General features: G+C 35.1%; 1 protein-coding gene across 2 annotated transcripts in view; it reads right to left on the bottom strand.

The window, feature by feature from the left end:
- Elp4 (elongator acetyltransferase complex subunit 4) overlaps positions 1-24,051 on the bottom strand; it is a 224,769-nt gene that overhangs the window by 113,843 nt on the left and 86,875 nt on the right. For both annotated transcript variants that reach the window (XM_050147153.1, XM_050147154.1), the window contains exons 8-9: positions 12,501-12,609; positions 9,334-9,440 (exon numbers count right to left, since the gene is read on the bottom strand). In XM_050147153.1, coding sequence (XP_050003110.1) covers positions 9,334-9,440; positions 12,501-12,609 — 216 coding nt within the window. The remainder of the gene's footprint in view (positions 1-9,333; positions 9,441-12,500; positions 12,610-24,051) is intronic.

Raw genomic sequence — 24,051 nt, 5'->3', positions numbered from 1 at the left:
TTCTTCCTCATTGACTGCTGGTATTTCAAGCATAGTTCTACTTCATTTCACTGACAACAATTCATTATGCTACCTGCTATGTGTTGAACGTTGCTTTACTTAAGCAAACCTTAGAGGTATATTAACTATCCAAGGAAAGTGTGCTGGTATATAGACCATCCCGCGAGTCAGTAATGCTGAATCTGCTATAACGAAAAGTGTCAGGAGGGCATTTACTCACCCATCTATCTATTCACTCAGTATCTATTGAGCACCAACACAATCAGGTATTGAACTGGAAAAAGGTGTGTGGTGAAGATGATGAATCAGACACACCTAAGTTTTAGCACTTATTATACCCCTAAAAAAATAAAATCACATGCTCTCAAAGCTTAAATACTTTGTATGTAAAAGAAACTGCACAAATACCTGATGTTTTTACGACACTGAAGTGTGAGAGCAAAGACAGAACAGTGCAGAGTGGAAACCAAGAGCCAGATAATAAGCAGAGAAAATCATCAGTACATGGGCTCATTCTACTCATGATCAGCCTTAGAATTTTTATACATCAATCAGGTCTACGTGGTTTTAAAGGGTATTTTGTTATTATATATTTGACTTTTAAATGCAAACTATGGTAAACTACTTTACTTGATCTGTTTGTTGTATCACCCTATGTGGTTCAAGCTATTCTCAAATATAATCCTCTTTTCTTAGCCTGCTGAAGTACAAGTGTATTGGAATTACACATGTATACCATCATGTCTAGCTTGTAATTTTTTCCTAACCTAAAAGATTTTATTTGGTATGAATTAGAAATTTAATCTGGGTTTAAAAATGTTTTGTTTATTGTTATTATTTTATGTGTATGACTGCTTGCATGCAAGTGTATCTGTGCATCGTGTGCATACCTGATGCCCATGGAGGCCAGAAGATGTCAGATCCCCTGGAACTGGAGTTAAAGACAGGTGTGAGCCACACCACGAGGATGTTGAGAATGAAACCTGGGCTCTTAAACACTAAATCACCTCTCCAGTCCCTAGGTGTTGGTTATAACAAAAACACATCTCTTTCCGCTCCTGCATCTCTTCAAATTAAGCATGGATAAGGTTGCTGTGTGTCTGAATACCCAAACACAAGGAGAAGAAGAGGTGCTGAACAGATTTATTGGTCTAGCCTTATAGAATTTGTTGTTTTAATTGGTTTTCTGGGTATGGGTCTTATGTGTGTAGCTAGGTAAACACACTGTCACTGAACTAAATTGCCAGTCTGCAATTTAATTATTTGGAAGCTAATTTTTTTTACCTTGTCAATATGTTTCATATGTAAAATTTAAGTATGTTAAAATTACTACAAAGGAAATACGTTTTATCATTAGTTTTAATTTTATTCTTATGTCTTAATTTATTAGAATGTCAGGGTATGAAGATCATTAATTACAGAACATTATTACAATACATGTACAACTGAACTGGAACAGTATTAAGAATCTTCATTATGAGGTTTATCTAAACCTTGAACTCACAGAGATCTGCCTGCCTCCTGAGTGCTGGGATTAAAGGTGTCCCCATTATGTCCAGCTAATATGTTTTCCTAGTGAAGGCAAATGTCTTTGTATTTTTCAATGGCATAAATTGTTTTTAGTAATACTAATCATAGGGATTAGTATTTTGCTGCTATAGGATTTATTTCTTAATTTTACCTTACGACAATGTTAAAATAATCTCAAGAAAAAAATTGTGAAAGAGTAGCTTTAAATAAACAACCAGTCAAACTTTGATTAGAGCTTCGTTTCTAACCTTGAAAGGTGAGGTTAGAAGTTGATGATCTGAAAAACTGAATTTGGTAGATCCTTAATTAACTCACAAGTCACACATGCCTTAATTATCTCACAAGATAATATCTGATGTTCCAAAGACAACACTTAAAATAATTTAGAAAAACATAAAATACAAAAACATGTTAACTAATTATGAGCTATTTTAAAGTAACTTGGAAACAAGGTTTTAGAAGCACATATTTGATACATTCGTTTTCACACACAGCACCATATTTAACTGCTACTTTAGCCTCACAGGGCTCTTACACGTGCACTAGTGTACGCGTCTTGTTGTAAAGAGATAAAGGATATGGAGAGTTACAGAACCTTCCCTGAGTCACACTCCTGTGGTTTTCTTCATAAATCCTGATCTTCTGTCTCCTCGTGCAGAAGTGCACTGGGAAGCTAGCAGGCTTAGGGACTCTGATAATTATAACTAATTTGCTTTTAATTAGTTAACATGTTTTTATATTTTAAGTTTTTCTGAATTATTTTCAAATATTATCTTTGGAGCATCAAATACAAAACTTAAATATAATCCCATATAATTAAATTTGACATATTTTTGAATTATATTAAAATAGTTGGTTAAATTAGGGAATCATATATAGAATACAAAAAAATGTAGAATTTGGAAATTAGCGCCATTAAAAATAGTGTTTTATAGAATATAAGCAATTATAAAATCCAATTAAAACAGGGCATGTGTTCACATTTCCAGTGGGTAGTGAATGTTCTCAAACCAAGGAAACAGACTGGTTATCTCCAGTCAAACGATGGGAAGACCCTGGAAGGACTGGGAGGTTGATCATTTGGACATTCACCGTGCAAGAATGCTGAGGCAATGACTAACTTAGTAAAGATTGGAGACAAATTTCCCTGTGCCACAGGCTCATGGAGACCATGTTTATTAAGCATGAGTATCGGAGGCACACTGGAGGCACACTGGAGGCACACTGGAGGCACACTGGAGGCACACTGGAGGCACACTGGAGGCACACTGGAGGCACACTGGAGGCACACTGGTAGAATGTATGTTCTTGTGTTCTAGACATATAAAACTACAGTTTGGCAGGGAAACAGGACAGGTGTGATTTGCCATCACTTGTTTTCTTTTTCTGTCTTCCCCTGACACATAAATGACACATTGTGGGAGGAAGTGTTTCAAAGCTATTGTGTAAACGGGGTAAATTCTGCTACAGTAGTTCTGTGAAGGCTTTAAGAAACTTCTTACTTAAAGTACTGAAATATAATTTTCGTGGAGCCAAGGTACAGAATGCACTTGCAGAAATGTCCATGCCTGCAAATGTCACAAAGAAGAGATTTTCGTCTCTTTGCAGCAGCAGACAGCACTCTTTGTTCCAGAATCATCTCCAAGTTGAGCTAGCTGGACCACATGCACTTGGGCGGGGGGTCTTCTGGACTCATGACTAAAGAGTGCTAGCAGGCTTTAGAATATTTGAATTTGGCTTTGTGAAATCATCAACTATATCATGATCAAATTTCTTTCAGAAAATATAGTTATGAATACATATGAGAAATAGCACAAGGGTCTGGGAATTGTGCTTGTCTAACATGTGCAAGGCCCTGGGCTTGATCCCCAGTACTGTCAAAAACAAAGTACAATAAAACAGTAGATTCTGTGCTGAATTTATAAACTAAAAACATTTATATAATCTTGTTTACAATAAAGATATTATAAGACATTTTGAGACATTAGAAAATAGGATTCATTTGCTATGAGTAACTATAAATTTTATAGCCTTGGTCCTGATAACCATACAGAGACTTGAAGACATCTAATAGTCAAACATGAACTGCCTTTGCCTTGCCAAATGAAGCAATACTGTTCTGCCAGCCAAACTCACAGGAAGCATGTGAAATGAACACAAAAGCAAACAGGCTTCATGCTGCCCGAGGGAAAGTCATCAAGATGGCAGTTTCGATCATTTGGAATAATACTAAAGCAGCCTTAGGCTTCTCTCAGAATGGAAACATGTCACCATTACTACAGCATTTCAACAAATCAGAACAAGGAAAGAACACTTACACAATCCCATCCTAGAAAGGGCACTTTACTTAACATGTAAGTGGAAAACAATTATAAGGAAATTTCAGAAAAATTGTCAGCGAACATAAATGACTAAGGGAAAATGTTTTTCCTTTCAATATGCTTAATAGATTTTTAAAAAGCTTACCACTTAGAAACAACTTCTTTATACATTTCCCTTAAGGAACTACGAATGTAGAGAAACTCATATGAAGCACTAAGTGAAAAGTTTGGTACTGAAGCTGCCGGGAAGAAATACCCATTATCCCTCACCATAGCACCACTTCACTTGAGATTTGATCACAAGGAATAGTTTTCACAACATTTATATAGGAAGTCAAAAAATACTTCAAATATTTGGGTAAATTATCTAATCAGTGTACTTTTAGCATATGTCTAATCATGTAGCTATCTTTGGTCAATCATCAAAAAATCAAAGGCGAATTGGCATGACTCAACTCTAACTTTAATACCGCATGATTGTGTCGTGTAAGCTTGTTTTGTGTGAGAGCTGCTGTGGTTTTAGCAGAGAGATTAACTACCGGACCTAAGCTGGCCTCCAAACCTTGCCCTGCTGATGCCTCCGGCTCTTTGAAGTCTGACCATCATACCTGGCAAAACAACAGTGGGAACTAGGACAGTGTCAGATCTAATCAAATTGTTCGCTGCAGCACAGCTAACTATGGGGTTCACTAATTGGCCCAATTGAGGATTATGCCTTTTGCTACAGATTCACGACAATAATTTAGTTAAATGATGTCCCCCCATCTCTTCTAATTAAGATTCCAAAGTTGGAAGAAATAGGATTAGACAGAGTCTCACAACTGTGTTCCCCTTAAGGTGGTATGCACTTTTGATAGGTTCACTATGGTAATGTAAAATATATATAGTAAGAATTAAACCAACTTCTTGAGATTCCGAGAATCTGTGACACTGCTGTAAGACTATATGACTAAAGAATTAAAGTGAAAATATGTACATAGTACATCTAAAATGTGAACATGTAAAAATTACATCCTACTGTTATAAAATGTAATGTGTGTGTGTGTGTGTGTGTGAGAGAGAGAGAGAGAGAGAGACAGAGAGAGACAGAGAGAGACAGAGAGAGACAGAGAGAGATAGCATGAACACAAGTGAGCACGTGAGCAGGCACGCACTTGAAGGCATGTTCATCTTGCATGTACATGTGGAAGCCAGATGTAACATTAAGCATTTTCGTCTATTTCTTTGTCTCCTTATGTTTTGAGACAAGGTCTCTCAATAAACCAGAAGCTCTCACTTTTGGCAAGACTGGCTGGCCAGTGAGTCTCAGGGACCATCTGTCTCTACCTTTCCAGTGTTAGGGTTACAGGTGTACATGGCCACATCTGGCTTTTATATGTGGCTGGGGATCAAATTTAGGTCTTCAAGCTTATGCAAAAAGCATCTTATCTACTGTGGCATTCCCTTCCCTTGGGTTTACTTTTGACACGAGATTTCATTCAGATGAATAGACACTTATAGTTAACATTTTAGCTTTGGTACTGGCAGCGTACCTATGAATATAAGCTAACTTACACAGTAACAAATATTTATCAGGGACAGTATTATCAGAAAAGCTGTATTAATTAGACTATATAGCCCAAGACATGACCACTTAATAAGGTTTCCAAGTTGGATGTTTATGAATCTTTCAGTAACACGATTGTGAATTGATAGGCAAGTTTCCCTCCTCTTTCTTCATCTTTGGGCATGATAAACATATTTCACCTTCCTATTTTTCGTTAACAAACTGGGAAGGGCATAGAAAATAAATTTGGAGAAGTAAATTCAGAGCTGATAATACCAAGCAACATTCTGAACTATTAATGCTATCACAGTGACTAGTGGTATGGGGGGTCTTTGTAGCTTACAAAATTTAAACATTTCAGATAATGCTATGATGTTTCTTCAAGCTATACTATTATTATTAAGCTAATTTACACCAATAGTACATGCAATTTTGGTTAATAGATAAGAGCGAATCTGTTTAGTAAGTACTCCAAGATAGCTAGTTTTTAATAACTGGTTGGCCAATTATTTTGTGAGAGAAAAGTCATGATGACTAGAGAGTTATTGAGGTCTCATTCTAAACCGGCTTCAAAGTATCACAAGTTAATCTTGAATAATTTCGATTTGTTTTGACAGAATCTGCTCTCAATACTCAGTCTATAGGACTCAGATATAATAATTATGTTGATTGTGATCTTTGGATCAGTTCATACCTCCATAACTGTTCTTCCTCTATTTACTGAACATTTGTAGTTACAGGATGCACTTTCTGTGAATTTCAGCCCAACTCAACTGTCACACTTCCCAACTTGAGCCTAGAAACTTTGATGTTTACGGCTGAAAAAGTATTCCATAAAGAGAAAGCTTTTTTGTAATAATCTTATAGATGCTGCAACTAATGTAATAATATATTATCACTTGCTAGGGAATTCAATTAATAGAACATGAAAGCTGAAAATACAAAATCAAAATGATATTACATTCAAGAAAATGCTGTGCCTATGGTATCTTCAAATTCCAATCAGACATACTTCAAATCCTACCATATTACTTGACTACGCATCATAATTATAAAGAAAAGTTAATTAATGATAATACCAACATTATCAAAGAAAACAAACTGCCACACTTAAAAGATCATAAGTTTAGCAGTCAGCTTGGCTCAGTGGTGAGGCCACTACAGAGATGTGTACACACAGCTGTATCATTTAGGCCATCTACAGATTCTATTCATCCCTTTAACAGCACACATTCTGGCACAGACACACATCTACTGAGGCTATGACAGATAGCACCACTCAGGGCTTCAGTGTCAGCACTGTAGACAAGATTCTGCCATGTGTTTCATAAGGCCTTATAGTTACAGAGTATAATAATCTATTGTGATAAATGTTTTTTTCTGAATCTGACAAAATCAATACATACTCCAAAATGAAGACAATACCATTCTGTCTTTGAGTCACTTAAAGTTGGACAGTACTGTATTACCCCACCTGTCATGTGCAAAGACCAATGGCTAAAGAGGCTTTAATAACACCTGCTCCATCCCACACTGCCTTTGCTTCTTGTCTCCAACCACCCCTCATTTGTGACTCATGTGACTTCAGGTGCATCCCAGTTTGTAATAAGTCTGCCTGCATGGGATGACAAAGTTACTTGTGCTTTATCCACCAAGCTAGCATTTGATTCTGGGAATAACACCCAGATTCAATGCCCAGAGCACTTCCACCTCAGACTCTTCAAGGAGTATAGCTTGCATTTAATTTTTAAAAAATGTCAGAACATTAAAAAGATTTATGGCCCAGTGTAGTAGCACATGCCTTTAATCACGACACATGGGAGGCAGAGGCAGGCAGATCTCTTGAGTTTGAGGCCAGCCTGGTCTACGAAGCAAGTTCTATGACAGCCAGGGCTAGTAGATAGAGAAACCTTGTCTCAAAAAAACAAACAAACAAAAACCAAGACAAAATCAAAAAGCAAACAAACCAAGATTTTTGTATTTCTATTAGGTTTGTCATTTAAAATTGCTTTTACCTGAATTTTTATTTTATAAATCATCATATCTTTACTGACTAGATCAAACCAACGTGACAAGGATTTGATTGACTGTATTGAATATTAACTTCTTTAAAAGGTGACTTTTTTTTTGTTTGCTTATTTTGTTTTCAAATACTGCTTCCAAATCACAGGGAGACAATTGTGATTCTTTTAGTTTTGTATAGTAGCAAGAAGCCTATGTGGCTAATCAACATTCTCTACTAGAACCTACAGCTCTTCAAGGGAGAATGTCTCACTTAACATTACACAGGCCCTATATTTCCCCTTTCTCTACTCCTCACAAGACACTGTGAGCAAGGTCATAAGTAGGATTTACACAACTCTTATTTTGGGCACAGTAACTTTCCCATGGAGAGATTCTCCTTGCTTAATTTGTCCATAATAAAAACGATACCTGAGACATGCTTTAAAAATTATTTGGAAGAATATCACATGGAGGGAAAATTTTATATCTTTCATTTGAAACATAAATTCAGCTTTAACAAGCAAGCATACTTTTGCCAGACAGGAAGCTATAACCTAGTTTCCTAAATGTTTAAGATAGTAAGTCACTCAATATTCCATCAGAAAAGCTGAGACAATGTTGGCACAGTTACAGTCTTGGGTTCCCTTTCAATGGTTTCCTTTGAGAAATAAAAGCAAATTAGCTCAAGAATCACTATTCCTACACACCCTCTTTGGGCTTTAAGTGGCTTTTGAACAGGGTACTCCCCAGATAAGGAACTTCTAACACTCCTGCAGAGATGACCTGCCTGAAGAACTGGCTGCCTGATTAACTATTAACTGTTCTCAATAGGATTAGATAATTAAGGACATTGATGACCATTAATTAGGAGGAGGGCACATTAATTTGTCACTGGATAGGACCCTTATGATGATTTATAGGTTAGTGCTACTTGTAAATGTGAAGAGACAGAGAAAAAGAGAGAGAGCCATTAAGTTACCTTATCAAGTGGCCAGCTTAAAGAGGGCAGAGGGTCAAAGAAGGGCCAAAGTGGTCACTTTAAGGGTGAAGTCCCAAACACCAAAGCCGTGCCAAGCCACATTGACCATCATTTGGTGATGAAGTTAAAAATATGCTAATTTATTGGTGGTAATTCTCTCTTTTTATGGTTTCAAGCAGTTAAGACAAGTGGCCTGCTTAAGAGCTTTTCATTTGAAAAGAGATTAAACAAAATGGTTTGTCAAGGCAGTTTGGCTGTTTTATGTCTTTGTTAAAAAAAATTGCACCAACTATACTGATAACTATCACACCACCCAAATGCCATCTCTCTGAACATTTACTTCTTTAATAAATATATCAAGCCTAATTGCTTAATAGTTTCACATTCATTTGCTCTTTAGCAAGATTAAGCTGAAATAATTCTTTTGTGTCGCTTTCTGTCATCCTGCTTGCAGAAAGGTCACAAAATCTACATGTAGAAAATTTATTTACAGCCACTAGTGTAACTCACACTTTAATTCACCATTTTAAAAATTGAATGTAATCTCCTTAATACTAAAAACAAAACAAAACAAACAAACAAACAAAGAAACCTTTAGGAGGTAGGGATGAACTTCTCATCCAAACACAGTTGTGGGTAGCATTCATATTCCACACATTGTAAGCACAGCTCATTAACATTTAATTAAAAGCTTTCAAGAGCCTTGGAGATACACGTCGTATTTATCATTTGAGTTTGGAGCTTATTTCTAACAGCTATTAAAACATTTTTTGCTATACTTGAATAACAACACAATTAGAATGAAAGAAAATATAACAAAATTAGCCTGTTATAACAAAAGTACTTAATTTGTACCCAGAAATGGGTCTTAGATGTTTTATTAGAGTGAAAAGCAGGGGTGAGGGAAACCATTTACCTTAAGACAGTAAACTAAAACATAAAAATTCCCTTACCTCAATGGAGAACAGCTTCCTTTTTAACTTAAAAGCTAAGTCTTTGACATCCGATTCATCACAAGTCAAGTTATTAAGCCGGGGAATCTTCCGTATATAGATCAAACCTCATAGAAAGGAAATTAAAGAAAAAGCCTTAAGTGCTGTCATCAGAGGCACAAATTAAAGAGTCCTACAGCAGAATCTGTAAATTCACACACGCATCCTCCCTTTAAAACTGGAGCTGACTACCAGGAGCAGTGAAGCAAACGGTGTGATTATACTCAAGTAATCAAGCAGAATAAGATAAACAGAAATCCTTGAGCGAGGAAAACTAATTGCACTTTGGTTCAGGAGTACAGATGTAAAGAGGGATCTTAATACTTGTCAAAACTACAGCCGGTCTGCGTGTGATTTTCTTTCGTATTTACAGTAAGCAAATATGGCTATCACCTTGCATGCTGCCCACAGCACCACTGAGTGATTTTTATTTTATTAAATGCACCACTAAGCAGCCAGTAAAACAAGGTTCTTGGGTTACTGATAACCCGCAAAACACCAATAATAAGTATTTTATTTCGTACACTGAGCAAACTATTGAAGAAAACTACATTTCAGTACAGTCTAGGATCAAACATTACTCTGCATGCCATCCGGAAACACTGATTTTTCTGGCACGTTAGGCCCTTATGTGGCCATTAGGAGCTCTGCAGCAGCACAAGGTAAACCATGAGCTCGGGCCTCATCAGCTGAAACACTTGCTAATCTTTCCTGACAAGGCACTGGAAGGCTTTTGTGCAGTTCCTGACTAAACTAGGGGTCAGTTCCCACAGATGAAGACATGGAAGGCTCTTCAGTACATCTTTTTGTCTGACTCAGCTCATATTTAAAAATACCATCTCAGGGATCAGGATCCCTGAACTTGGAATATGAAATAGCAAATTTCAGACTGGAGTAGACAAACCTTACTTACAGAACTGCTTGTTTATGAGTATTCCTGAGTTTAAAGTGTAAGCTTTCAAGTAACTTCACTGTTACAAACAACTTCTTCAAAATAATTCACTAAAATAAGAATACTTACATTTTAAATATAATATGGCAAAAAATTATTTGAGAATTTCATAGAATATATTTTGATCATATTTACCTCCTACTTCTCATTAAGACAACAGCTCTTAATTAAAATATCGCATACATACTTATTTTGTAAGATACATTTACTTAATACAGATAAGGACAGCACATTTCTCATTTCACTCTTAGAGTACACATTCTTGTTAGGTAATTATTAAGATAGGAGACCTTATATAACTCATTAATTATTTTGTTATCAGGTCCTTCTTAGTAATAGAAAACTTACAAATAATCAGAATTAGTCTTACACATGGAGAATAATTTACTGATTCATAGATTTTTAGCATACACAATGACAGTTCAATCTTCGAAATGTTTTAACCAAAATATATGTAGAAAATAAAACATAATTTCAGTAACTTTATAAATGAATGGTTACAAAATGTAATGTAACTTACTAAGGTAACATCTAAACTGATTTTTTAAAAAAGAAAATAAAATAGTAATATATTTAAAATAGCCAAATTATCTTAGGTCTCTTTTCATCATAGTAAAAAATGACAAATTAAATAAACCTGATGTAGGCTTAACCTGGGCATATATGATATGTACACTTAGTTGGTTAGCAATCAGGAGACACATTATTTTACTGTAGCTGTGGTTTACAACTTACAGGTTTTTAAGTGTTAAAAAAAAAAAAGACTTGTTAGCTTATGCCTTTTCATCATTGTTCTAAAGGCTGACTTCTCATAGCACTAACAAAGTACCCTATCATCTTCAGTGCCCTTTTTATAGAATCTTATGTGTCAGCAAAGTAACTACTTTGTTGCCACAAAGGTAGCAAACTTAAAGCAAGCTGGTAAATCTTTAGTCTAGAAATTCAAAGTACAGATTCCAAAATAATATCAATAATTATGTTTACTTAGAATATATAGTAGGTAAATGTGTCATTTATACACTTTGTATTGAGTTTAGACCTAAGACACACATAACCACTAACCTTCTATTATTCAAATCCTTATGTGAAAAAATATTTCTTAAAAGAAATTGAAAATTAGCCAAATAACCAAAGCATTTTTAAAGCTTTAAAAAGGGAGAAAAGTCTTGAGTGGTAGAATCTATACTTAGAATACACAAGATCAGAGGTTCAATTTCTAGCATCAAAAAGAAAACAAACCAAAACAAAAATGCAATATAGTAAAATGTCAATCAATACTGGGTTTATGTTGGCATGACAAGGTAATATATAACCCCCCTTTGAAGGTGTTAGTGCTGGCGATTGAACCCATGGCCTTGTGCATAACAGACAAATGTTCTACCATTGAGCTAATCTCATCTAGGATGTAACTTACCATGCAGCTAGCTTTGTTAAGTATAAACTTTACAAATATATAATAGAAATGCTTCTAAGCTGTTAGAGATTGACTCTTCATTATTCAAAATGCTTAGATATCGGTTCTTACTGTATATAGTTTTGTATTGAGTCTGAAACTCTCTTATTTAGACAAAAGGGGGAGGTGATGGGGAACCTTCCTCAGTCAATGACCTTTGAGAGGTTGGACCAGGTTGAAGCATGGCTTTGGGGTACCAAAAATTCACAGTCCACCCGCTCACCCCTCTCTCCCTGCACTCCACACGTAGATGTTGGATACCCTTTCCTGTTCCATGAGTTTCCTTTTTTAATAAAGAAAATCTTTAGTATACTCTATTTAGAGTTACCTTGGGATTATTTGACTCGCATTCCCCCATCTGATGCGTTCTGCTTTGGACCAGAAGCGCTTCATATGTTATATTTTAAAATTAGGGATATTTGTAATACATTTATCTCAAATATGGCTGATATATATGGCTAGTTCATGGAAACACCATGCCATTGGCACAACAATACTTCAGACCCTGGATTTGACTACTTTCAGTTATCATAATCTGCAATCTTGGTTTGACAAATGGCTAAAATAGAATTATTAACCAGGAAGGGAAAATATTTAACCAATGTGGGGTGCAATAAAAGTCCACTAAGCTAGAGCAGATATTATGATTAGACCAGGAGGATGCTTTCAGGTATGCAAGAAGCACTCAGAACATGTTCTGGTTGTAATAACGATGATGCTTACCATGATAATCCTTATATAATGGGTTTGTTTCTTTCTCTGAACCAACAAAAGATTCCAGACCAACTGCAGTATCTGACAAATTTCTCACACGAGTAATAATTGCTTCATTCTGAAAAACATAGAAATGTAATACTCATGTTATAATTAATTATAAAATAAACATCTATACAGGACAACTATGTCATCTTGAAAACAAATTATAGTGGAGATAAGAAATATTAGAAAATAAAAATTAAAAGCTACTGGAGTCTGAAAACCAAATGAAATAGTCTCCTAGTTGAACGGTCTGATCTATATAGGTATCCTATGTTAATTTAAAAAGTTAAAGGGAAGGTGAAACTTGTTAGCAAACATGAACGACTGTTCATTTGGCCTAATGAATGAGGCTATACATATTCTTATACATTCTTGTTTTTCATGTTACTTTACTCCAGTCTGCTGGAGAATTTGGCAGACAATGGGATTTAGAAGAATAGACACCAGTATGCAAAGCAGGGCAAGAGTTCCCCTGCTCCATATCAGTTGAGACTAAGTCTCAGTCCTTTAGCAGTTCAGGTCTTCTTTGACATATTAGAAACAAGGAGCGGTCTGGCTAAGGGGTTGCAAAATGGATAGTTTTGGAGTCTTTGGGGTCCCTTTCCAGATGCTGCCATTGGCTCTAGAGCAACAACAAAGACAAAGAAACTGTGACTAGCACTGACCAATGGCCAACATCTTTCTGAACACAGCTTGAGATGAATCTAATAGTGTTAAACAGAACAGTTTAGGAAATGTCATGGTGCTCGATTAAAACAATGTATTAACATGGTCCTAAGCTAGGAAAGTAAAATCATTGACTAGCCAGTAGCTTTTGCAATTATTTTGCTTAATGGAGATTCGGTATTTCTTGTAGCTTCTGACAGAGTGATAGTAAAAAAAAAAAAAAAAAAAAAAAAAAAAACCAGTAATTTCGTAATACAATTCATCAGGACATTTTTGCTCTATAGATATAGGTTTGTTGAGATCAATCATTATTTGTGCAATTTGGGGATTTTGAAACCCTCATTTTATATACTGGCAATATTCATTAGTTTAAAAACTAATTTTAAAAGGAAGGATGGGAGATGTAAGGTAGTCAAGAAAACTGGCCTATTTGGTGCAATGTCTTCTGTTAGAGGAGAGACTATGAAGGTTTTCAGTTTGAAATAGCTTCATGACTATTCCCAGGTTTGGCGCTGTTCTTCTGTCTCTTAAGTGTTTTTGTAAAGACTGATGAGAGTAGACAGGAAAAGAGGGTATGTTGATACTATATGATTCAAAGGGAAATGCTCAGTAGTCTGGGTTTCCAAACATTCTGCTCAAATAGTTGGTTAGCTTACACCTTAGGCAGTATTTGAAGCTTTTCTATTGGATTAATGCAAATTGTGTGGAGAACACTTCAGCCTCTAGTCTTTGGTCTTAAAAGAAGACAGTGTAAAAAAGTTTTCTTTCTCTTTAAAAAAACTTTCAATTATATGGGCACACTAAGTATAGTATACATACAAAATCTGCAAATGGCTATTTTCCTAAGGCAATTCTTCACTCAATGATGAGAAAATAATCCAGATTGATTCCTTACTTTCAGTGCTGTGCCACAGAGAATGGTACTACTCCAGGAATAACAGGGGCTTCAGAGGCCAGAAACATATTCCTCTCAATACTTTCTTAGCCAAAGACCATTTTATCAAACTCATCCAGGTTGGGTTTCAGCCAGTTATTCTTCACCCAAACAAAAATGTCTGCCAGACATTCCAACAGCTGGGAGACAGTTCACAATGAGTCAACTTGAAAATGATTCATTGTGCTGAGTACTGAACAATGTTGGAGGGGGGGTGGGGTGTGGCTGGGTTGGTAGTAAAGGGTGAGAACAAGTGGGAGATGAAGAAAAACCATGTGGTTTCCCTATCAAGAAGAATCTTGGAGAATAAGCAGCAGGCTCTTATCATTTCAGTTTTAGTATAAAGTTTACTGAAAAGAGTACTTATATCATGGACCTTCAGATGAGCAAGAGCTAATCGAGGCAACTGACAGTATTTCTTAATCAACAAGGTCAGATTTACTTTTATGTGCAAATAAAAGGCAGTGTCTCTGTATCTCAATATCCGAGTTTGTTAGCATTCACCTATTCAAGATTTCAGATATACCAACATGGTTCTTCTCAGTTATATGATTAGTAGAACTGTAAGGTATAAAGACAGGCTGAGTCCTAGTCCAACAGTAGAGAAGTGCTGTGTATTTAAAGGACCAACTGCACACTGCTATTTCCTTCATTCATTTAACCCTATAGTTAACTAATAAACCACTAAAAGCTGTAATATTTATCAATCTCTTAGGTCCTTTAAAAACAGTTTATAAGACATGTGTAAATTAATTATATTCACTGAAGAAAATTAATGAATTCTAAATATAAAATAGCACATACAGCCTGATTTCAAAATTTCTCAGAAATGTAGTCACTTATTGTCAGAAATGTAGCTTACTTATTGTATTTTTAAGCTCTACAATTGTGTCAGTTATTAATTATGAAAAAAATCTATCTAAAAGCTTTCATGAAGCTTTATGCTAAGAATAAACATTTAAGTATACTGTCACTATAAGAGAAGTTACACCAAACAGTGATTTTACTGCTTTTTGCAGTTAGTTTTCAAAAGTTCGTACAATGTGACAATTATACAAATATCTGAAATCGTGTATAGAATAAGAATAATGTAAAACTATAAAAGAATAACAATAGTTTTCTGACAGGCATAACCTTTGTTTTTATAATAAACATAACGAGTCTCTAGCTATTTTTAGGAATATAAAAAGATACCTGAGCATGGAAATGCATTTTTTTTAAAGATTCAAAAGATGTGATTGCTCGTGTATGTTCGAAATTAATTTAGAATATGGTCACTAGTGTGGCATTACCTTAGAGCTGTGCTTATTAAAAGGTTCTCCAAGTCACTGTATTACTATCAAATGGTCTTTTAGGTAAAGGTAGGTGAATTTACATAAAAGAACAAAAGTTAACTCATTTAGAAAACCCCTGAAAGCATAATAACCACAATTCAGTTAGTCAGGAGTACACTGTACATGAAAATTATCATAATATGCCAGTGGTGCTTCAAAATCTTTAGCACAGTGACTGAAGTGGGGATTCTGACATAGAACCTCTATATTCTTATCCTCCTGGATCTAAGCACTTTTATTTATTAGCAAAGATGTGAAATTTCCTGGTCTTTTCTTGAAAATGAAGAAGTGACAAAATCTATGCATCAAGACCTAAAACACATATTTCAACATTTCTACCTTAATTTTGGAATTGCTAAATTAAAGTTTCAAGTGAGGAATATCTGAATAAGGATGTCAGAACTTTGCCATCAGGACTAAATTAATGGTTGGAGTGCACATGTGCCATAATGACATCACACAAGTATGTACAACGATATTGCCACCCCTCCTCCTTGCCCATCTGGATAGGAAAATCGAGGATGACTCAAAAATCCTTCTTCTTCTAGACAAATCTCCCTTTGCTCCTGGGTGAAAGTTGTCAGCTCTGGATAGTAGCCAAGACATGACTAGGAGGGAAGCCAGAGAGAAGAGCACTGGGGTCTAGGAGTTCTAAGAGTTTGCTGGCAATCTCAGAAGGCATTGTTAGAAGTTGTGGAAAGGGCCCTTAATATTTTCTGTTTCAGTGTAATTTCTTAATTATTTAAATTCAACTCACATCAGATGCTGCTTGCAAATGAGTAAGGCAAACCAGACTACCCAGTTGTCTACTGATTTATTGTAATTTAGATTCACAAGAACCTGGTGAGTTTTTACTTTGACTGTTTCTTGTTTGCCTTTAAAGAATGGTAGTATGTTTTTATTTAGAATATGCCAAATCCATTAAAGGGATTTTAATTTCTCAAAGATTAATAGAACACTTTCTTTCAGCTCAAAGCTCATAAAGCTAAAGTAGGAATTTTAAGATAGAAATTCCACTACTGTCACCTAAAGCTTTTACAATTGTTTGACACGAATCTTAACTTTCAGGAAGCACTGATAAGTAATAAGGACACTTTAAACTCTGAACATTCCTTTACTTTGATGACATTAATTACCACAACAATATAAAGGATGCAATTTGTGCCAGCTCAGAATAAATTTCTAGTAAATATTTTAACTTGAGGATTAAAATGTAATCAGTGTTTTAATTTCCAAGAGACTTGGAGGAACAAACCAGTTGAAATAAAGCATACATACACTGTCTCACGAGCACACTCTTGGGTTGTTCCATCTATACTATCTTAGAAAGAGGGCAAAGAATATGCGAGAAGAGCTTCCATTTGAGAACGGCAGGAACGTTAGCTCTGGACAAAGCACGGGTCCAGTTAGAGAAGGAAATGTTTAGTTTCTTTCTGCTCAACTGGTGCATGACAGGAGGTGTGCATGTGCCTTTAGAACTCCCACAATCGAGCTTAGAATTCTAAAGCTGTTTTGAAAAATACACACTTTTTTCTTTTGTTGTGAAATCCAACACTAAAGTTAAATAAAGGGCAAATCTAGGGATATTTGTGGAAAAATATTTTTCCTATTTCTTATGTGCTCAATTCTATTGAAATGTAAACTATGAAACAATAACAAGATTTTGATAATTCTGTTCATTATTTGAGTTTAATAAAAATGTAATTTTATCTGACAAAATTATACTAACAAACTTACAATGCCTATTAAATAAAATTGTTGCAGATTTAATGCTTTTATTGAAGTTCACTGTTTATTTTAGAATACAGAGAAAACTTCTTGCAAATAAGGGTAATATAGATAGAACCTATCTCTCGGTATTATCACACAATAATATTCATACAAGGAAGTAATAAAACAAACATTTCCCAAAAAACTTAAAACATTGCACAAAGAGCTGCAGGCAAACATATTTAAGCTTAAAAAACAAAGAAATTGCTGAATTTTTACCATCTTACTAGGAAAAGGCAGCAAAACCACATTATTTATTTAAATTATTTAAATTTTGTGTGCTCTATCTCATCACGCACTTGGGGTTCTAACTTTATTTTGAAAGGCTGGTTCCTGGTTTTAGACTGACAGAAGAGATGTTTATATGAGTTTGGCTTGTTTTTCAGTCAACATTCAACATTAATATAAAACATGAGTACAACATGTCCTGAATCCTCTCAGAAATGGGATGCAGAAAATATGATAAAAGGCAGGCTAGAATAAATAATGGTATACAGTATTCAAAATCAATTTCAAGCTCTCCCCAAGACTTTTAACCATCTATTTTCAAAATCTGGAAATTAATGGGATACCTTGGCTCTTTATGTAAAAAATGTTTTAAGTGATAAATTCTATTTTACTTCTTTTATACTTAAATCCCTTAGAAAGAAAGCACAGATGTCCCCAAAGCAGAGTATCCAGTTAATGTCTGTGATGCTGTGGCAGGTTAAAGACACTAAAGTTTAAAATCAGCTTAGAATCATACCACATTGAGCATAAAATGATAGCCTGTCATCAGGAACAGGCAGCCAGAGCCAGGTCCAGATGGGAGACTGGCTGGGAAGAAGGCTGAGGCAGGTGGGGAAGTGATGGGGACCTGACATAAGACAGGACTACTCCCTCTGCTGGCAAGGCCCTCACCTGCTCAGATTTTTAACTAATGACTAGCTTTTCTTTCATTATTTAAGATATAGCCAAAAAATTATTTAAGGCGTCCCCTTCAGTCTCCGTTCTATAGCTACACATTTTCAAATACCCTACTTTTAGCATATGGATTTTTCCAATATATAGGGATCCAATGTTTCACCAGGAGGTCTAATTATTTATGTCGTAATTTAATTGCATCATAAGCATAATCAAGTCTAGAACTGCTTTAAAATATAAGCTTTCTAAAATTAAATATGTCTTTAAATTACACTTCCTGATATAGATATATCTATATATTCCAACGCATGATTTAAAGAAAAAGTCTTGGGCTATAGATTTCCCAGTCTCTTTCTCTGGCTCTGTGTAGTGCTCTGTAATGAAATAATATAGAAATGAACCATATAAATCAACTATACAGGGAACAAGGAAACAGCATGTCACAGCAAAACAGCATAGATGTACAGCGCCAAAGCTATCTGACAATCTAATGATCTGAACTTCCAAATATTATGTACTAATATTAAGAACTAATGATTACACAAAAAGTAGTTAAATTTTACAGAAAAATTATTCGATATTTGGTTTTCAATGTAAGTTAATAGCTGCAGCAAAAACATTTAGTAAAAATCTGTTCTAAGATTTTGGCCTACAACCAGAAGCTCCCAGAACAGGAGGGATCAGCTTTTTCACCCACTGTTCTCATCTGAATCCTGGCTTAAAAGCTATTCCAGCTCCCAGCTTTCCAGAAGGCTCCATCCCAGGAATCCTTGCCTGCCATTTGGTTTGCTGATTTTAATCTCTCAGGACTTTCTTAGTGGCTCTACTCTGCTGAACTGGCACTTGCTTCTAGAAGTGAGTTATTATTAAACCTGTAGGTCAATTGTGGCACTAACAACTCTTTGGAAGCTTTCAGCCACAGTGTACAATTTGCTAGTCTAATTAAATATTAATTCTAAGTGTTACATTTTGTGGCTAAGAGCTTTTATTTTCCATCGTCAGCCTGGAAGAGAACGAGGTTACAAGGCTAATTTAACCTCTCCTTTTGTACTCCCCAACATTAAAGATTAACTACATAGGGTATGAAAACATTATTAAAAAAGCTACAACTCCTTATATAATAATAATGTAATTAATAGCAAAGGGCTAAAACATAACATCAGGGCATACTATTTGACCTGGTACTTAAGAAGCTGGAAACTATAACTAGTAACAAGCACATTTGTCTTAGCATTAATAAATATCTTTTTTCAAAGACACTAAGCATGCTTTAAGGAAGACAAGCATCTGAGTAAGAAAACAGAAATAATTCAAAAGTCCTAATTTGCTCACAGGAATTCTTCAGATAGCTTGTAACACAAAGGATAAAATATTTAATAATTTTATTTACAAAATAGATGCACAATTAAACTTCTATTTTTTTAAATAAAAAGAACAATGTAAAAAATAATATAAAAGACTCTTCCCTCATGTTTCTTGTATCCAGTTGACATGTATTGAAAACACAGGTCCTTCCCTGCTTCTGCTCCCAGAACAGCAGTGTCTGTGCCCAGACACTGGTCATCAGAAAGATGTGGTCCAGCAGCCAAAGATCCCATATGCCTCAACAATGACACCTAAACCATGAGACACTCTACTCCCTAGACCATTGATAAATTTGAGCTTGGCCTTAAACAGCCCTTTAGCTAATAACCACTAACACTACAGAACTACATTATCAGTCACAATATGAAACAACATCCCAATTGTTTTAGAGAAAGTGAAAACACACACACACACACACACACACACACACACACACACACACACACACACTGATTATTTTCTTTAAACTGTACCGAATACACTGCACTTTGGTCAGAAGAAACACAATAAAAGGGTTCTAAATGATATTTTTTCCTTTTTAAAATGAACACAAATCTGACTGGCAGTTACTACATCCTGCTCTTATTTAATGTGTATATCTACATTAAGATAAAATGTTCCATGTACTGCCATAGATGCTCTGTAGAGACAAAAACTTACAGACAATGCAAAGTGTAAAAATTTGAGCCATTTTTGAGCAAGGAAAGCAGTTCAACAGATAGTGTGTGTACGATGCACAGAGCTGCGGCAGTTTTCAAATATAAAGTGCTGCTAATATGCACATAGTACAGAACACAACTGGGCACTAAAAGAATCCCAATTTATACTAAGAGGGTTGAAACAGTTCTATTATTTGTTACTTTAAGGAAAAATAAACTACATTTACAGTACTAGACATATATAAAGTTACTAGTATTTGACATATACAGTACAAAACTTAAATGAGTTGAATGTTGTTCAGTTCACTTGAAAAAATCTTTTAAATCTTGTAAATGTGTCATTTTTCTACAACCGCTTTTGAGCCTATTAAGATATGAAACAATTACAGGTTGATTATTAGATGACAATCTCTTGCTTAAGAGAGGAATCATGAAGAAAATGACACCTAGAATATCTAGCTTATTTATCTATTAGTAATGAGTAGCTACTATGTTCAAGAGGTTATATCTGTAATTTTTATCCTTAAATGTTCTCCTTATTAAAGTAGAGTTTTAAAAATTATTTAAAACTGCATATCTTCCTGTGTGGGTATATGTACATGTGTGCAGGTGTCTGTGAACACCAGAGGTATCAGATCCCCATGGAGCTGGAGTTATATGCAGTTATGACTGCCCGACTTGGTGGTGGGAACAAAGCTTAGGCTCTAAGAGCAGTGTGCTCTTAACTAGTTACCCATTCCTCCAATACTCACCATGTCCCTTTAAAAAGCCACATAAATAATTTAAGATATAAGATAAAATAGTTTACAATATATCAATCTGTTCTATAATAATGAGTATCACACACAGCAATTACAGGTAAACAATATTTTTCAAAAATTTGTAGTTACAAACAAAACTTTGATAATTTACCAAGCAGTTCATTCAATTCTTTCAATTAGGCGTCATTCACTCATTCACTCATTTATTTGTTTATATGTATTTGGGCATGTGTGTTTATTTATTTGTATATGGGCACTCACATTTATTTATATATTTATTTACTGGGCATGCAAATTTACTTTAGTTGTATGTATATGGGCATACGTGTGTGTTCATATATGGGCACACACATCCATATATCTGCCTATCTATCTATCTATCTATCTATCTATCTATCTATCTATCTATCTATCTATCATCTATCTACCTACCTACCTACCTACCTACCTATCACCTATCTATTTATTTATATGTCTATGGGCACACATAACTGCCATGCCATTCACGTGGAGGTCAGAGTTGGTTCTCACTTTCCAATAGGTAGATTCTGGCAACCAAACTCAAATTGTCAGGGTCAATGGCCGGCACCTTTACCATCTTATTTATCATTTAAGAAGAATAATGATTTCTTACTTATTTGAGAATAAAAGATAAATTTAGAAGACCATTGGGATTCACTTGCAAAATTTATATAAGTGATTTGTAAGGACAGCCACGGCTTGACTTGACTTCGCTGGTAAAATTCTGGCACTGAACCCAGATGGGAAAGTTTCTCTACAGACAAATGCTCTGCATTATTCACTCCAGTGGCTTTAAAGTTCTAGTATATTAATATTATTGACTAATCTGAAAAGCTGTTAAGATAACATTCATTTATCTTAAAAACTCATTCAGTTTTTAAGAGATAGGGCTCTTTCTTCTTTTTTTTTTTTTTAAACCAAGAAATGCATTTTCTTTAGTATGAGCCCATTAGCAGTGGTTAAGTTTTGTTCAATGAGAAACTGGGGTAAAAACTGCAAGAATCATATCACTGGAAGACAGCAACTATGTGAGAAAAATACCGGATACAGATATCAAGTACCTAAGTTCCAATGACAATAAATAAAGACATGCTGCAATCTAGTTTCAAATTTGAATCTGTTCTGAAAAAAAAAAAAGAATTTTAATCAGTTCAGGCACTGAGGTTTTCTAAGCAGACGCAAGAGATTTTCATCCCTGCATTGTCACAGCTAGAAGAACAGTTTAGGATGTTTAGGCTGAAAAGTTCCTTAAGAGTGCAGATTTGACAACACTGATAAAACTGGCAGCAGTGAAAAGTAAATATTCTTTGAAAGGAAAAAGAAAATAACCTTCTGTTTTAATACAAGTGTGCCAGTGTTTATTTTCTGACAGTTTTAGGTTAAAGTGTTTTTAATATATAAAAAATACTGATCAAAGATAACCTGTCATGGGCTGTGTGAGAAGTAAACAAGCTATCGGAAATCTATTTTCTTTTTACTTTGCTAACAAAACTGTATTTAGGCACAAAACTGTTTATTTCCTAAAAGAAATATTATTGGTTCTCATTTTTCACAAGCACACAGCTATCACTAGAATTGAAAATAAAAGGCAAAAAATGTTTACATAATTTTGAGATGGATAATAAATTTCACCAACAGTTAAGACAATTCCCATGTATAAGTCAGAAAGAAACAAAGGTGTCATAACTGACTAGATAGAGAAATTAAAAATTGCCATTTTAAAGTACTTCAGTTACTTTGCCACAAATAAATCTTGCTAAAAGGCATCAAAGGGGAAAAACATTTGTTCCCAATAGCAAGTGTGTGTGTGCTGGGGGGTGGGGCGGGCAGGAATAGAGTGCTTAACATACTTGGAGAATAATAACCATTCATATACAAATTTATATGTTAAGTTTTGAAAGTCAAAATATTCTTATAATTTAACATGTAGAAGAGTTTAAAGAGATAGCTACTTTTCTTAGCTAGAACCCTTTTTTCAGTCTGCGATAACTTTCCTCAACAGGAGTGGAGCAGCTACGCTGTGAGAATGTGAGCATCTGCTGTTATTGTCACTAAGGCTGTCTACTGCCTGAGTCTGAGAGACCACATGCTCGGCTGTCCTCTCATCTCGCCATCCTCACCAATTAACTACTAACATGGAGGGCTGTACACATGCTCTCAGGGGCTTTTTAACAGGCGTCTTGGCGAGTGGAACAACTACTCAGCAGGGTTGTGGGAACGGGGTAAGGCTGCAATATAGGGCACTACTAGGGCTCTGCCTAGTCACACTGCACTCCACAGTTCAGGATGCAACAAGAATCATAGTCAACGGAGCCACTTCACATACATTTCAGGATACTGTTTTTGGGTAGACACTAAACTATATTCTAGCAAGAGTGTTATGAGTAACAATATTTCATAAAGAAAACTATGTAAAACTACATATATGTCTGAAGACATTCAGAATCACTTGCTAAATATTTTTAGTCCTTTAAAAAGATACTTAGAACTTATTTTTAAACATTTACTTCAAAGTACGTTCATCAGCTTCTACTGTGCTGTTATAGAATTAACCTTTAATTCAAATGAAATAAAAATTTCAAGTTTAACGTTATGAGACTGAACATAAAATACTTCGAATTAGAACTTTAAAATCACCCTTGCTCCTTCTGCTTAGAAGTATCATTACAACAATAAGTTAAAATCAGTTCTGAATCTATTATTTTCCCTATTTTAACTTCTCCCCCTCTTTTGCAATTTCCTTAACTATGTGTTCCTTCCCTACAATGAAATTAAACATGGGAAGCATGCCAAAAGTACAATAAAGGGTAACTAATCATTACTGTACACGTCTGACAGAATGCTAATAACTGAGATAAGAACACTGATTGGCTGTTTTACCATTCTAAGAGATGAAAATATTTTATATACTCTTAGTATAGTGCTAATTTAAAGATGCTTAATTACATGACAAAATTTCCAAGGATATCAAACGACATTTCTTTTTCCTGACAGAAACAAATTATCAGCATCAAAGCTCAAATATCCAACACACACACACACACACACACACACACACACACACACACACACACCCCATACAGGCCAGAGAGAGAGAGGGAG

The sequence above is a fragment of the Alexandromys fortis genome, unplaced genomic scaffold (assembly GCF_014885135.2).
Source record: "Alexandromys fortis isolate MF-2015 unplaced genomic scaffold, M_Fortis_MF-2015_v1.1 scaffold_12, whole genome shotgun sequence".
In the NCBI taxonomy this organism is placed as follows: domain Eukaryota; kingdom Metazoa; phylum Chordata; class Mammalia; order Rodentia; family Cricetidae; genus Alexandromys; species Alexandromys fortis.
This window is presented reverse-complemented; position numbering and strand designations above follow the sequence as displayed.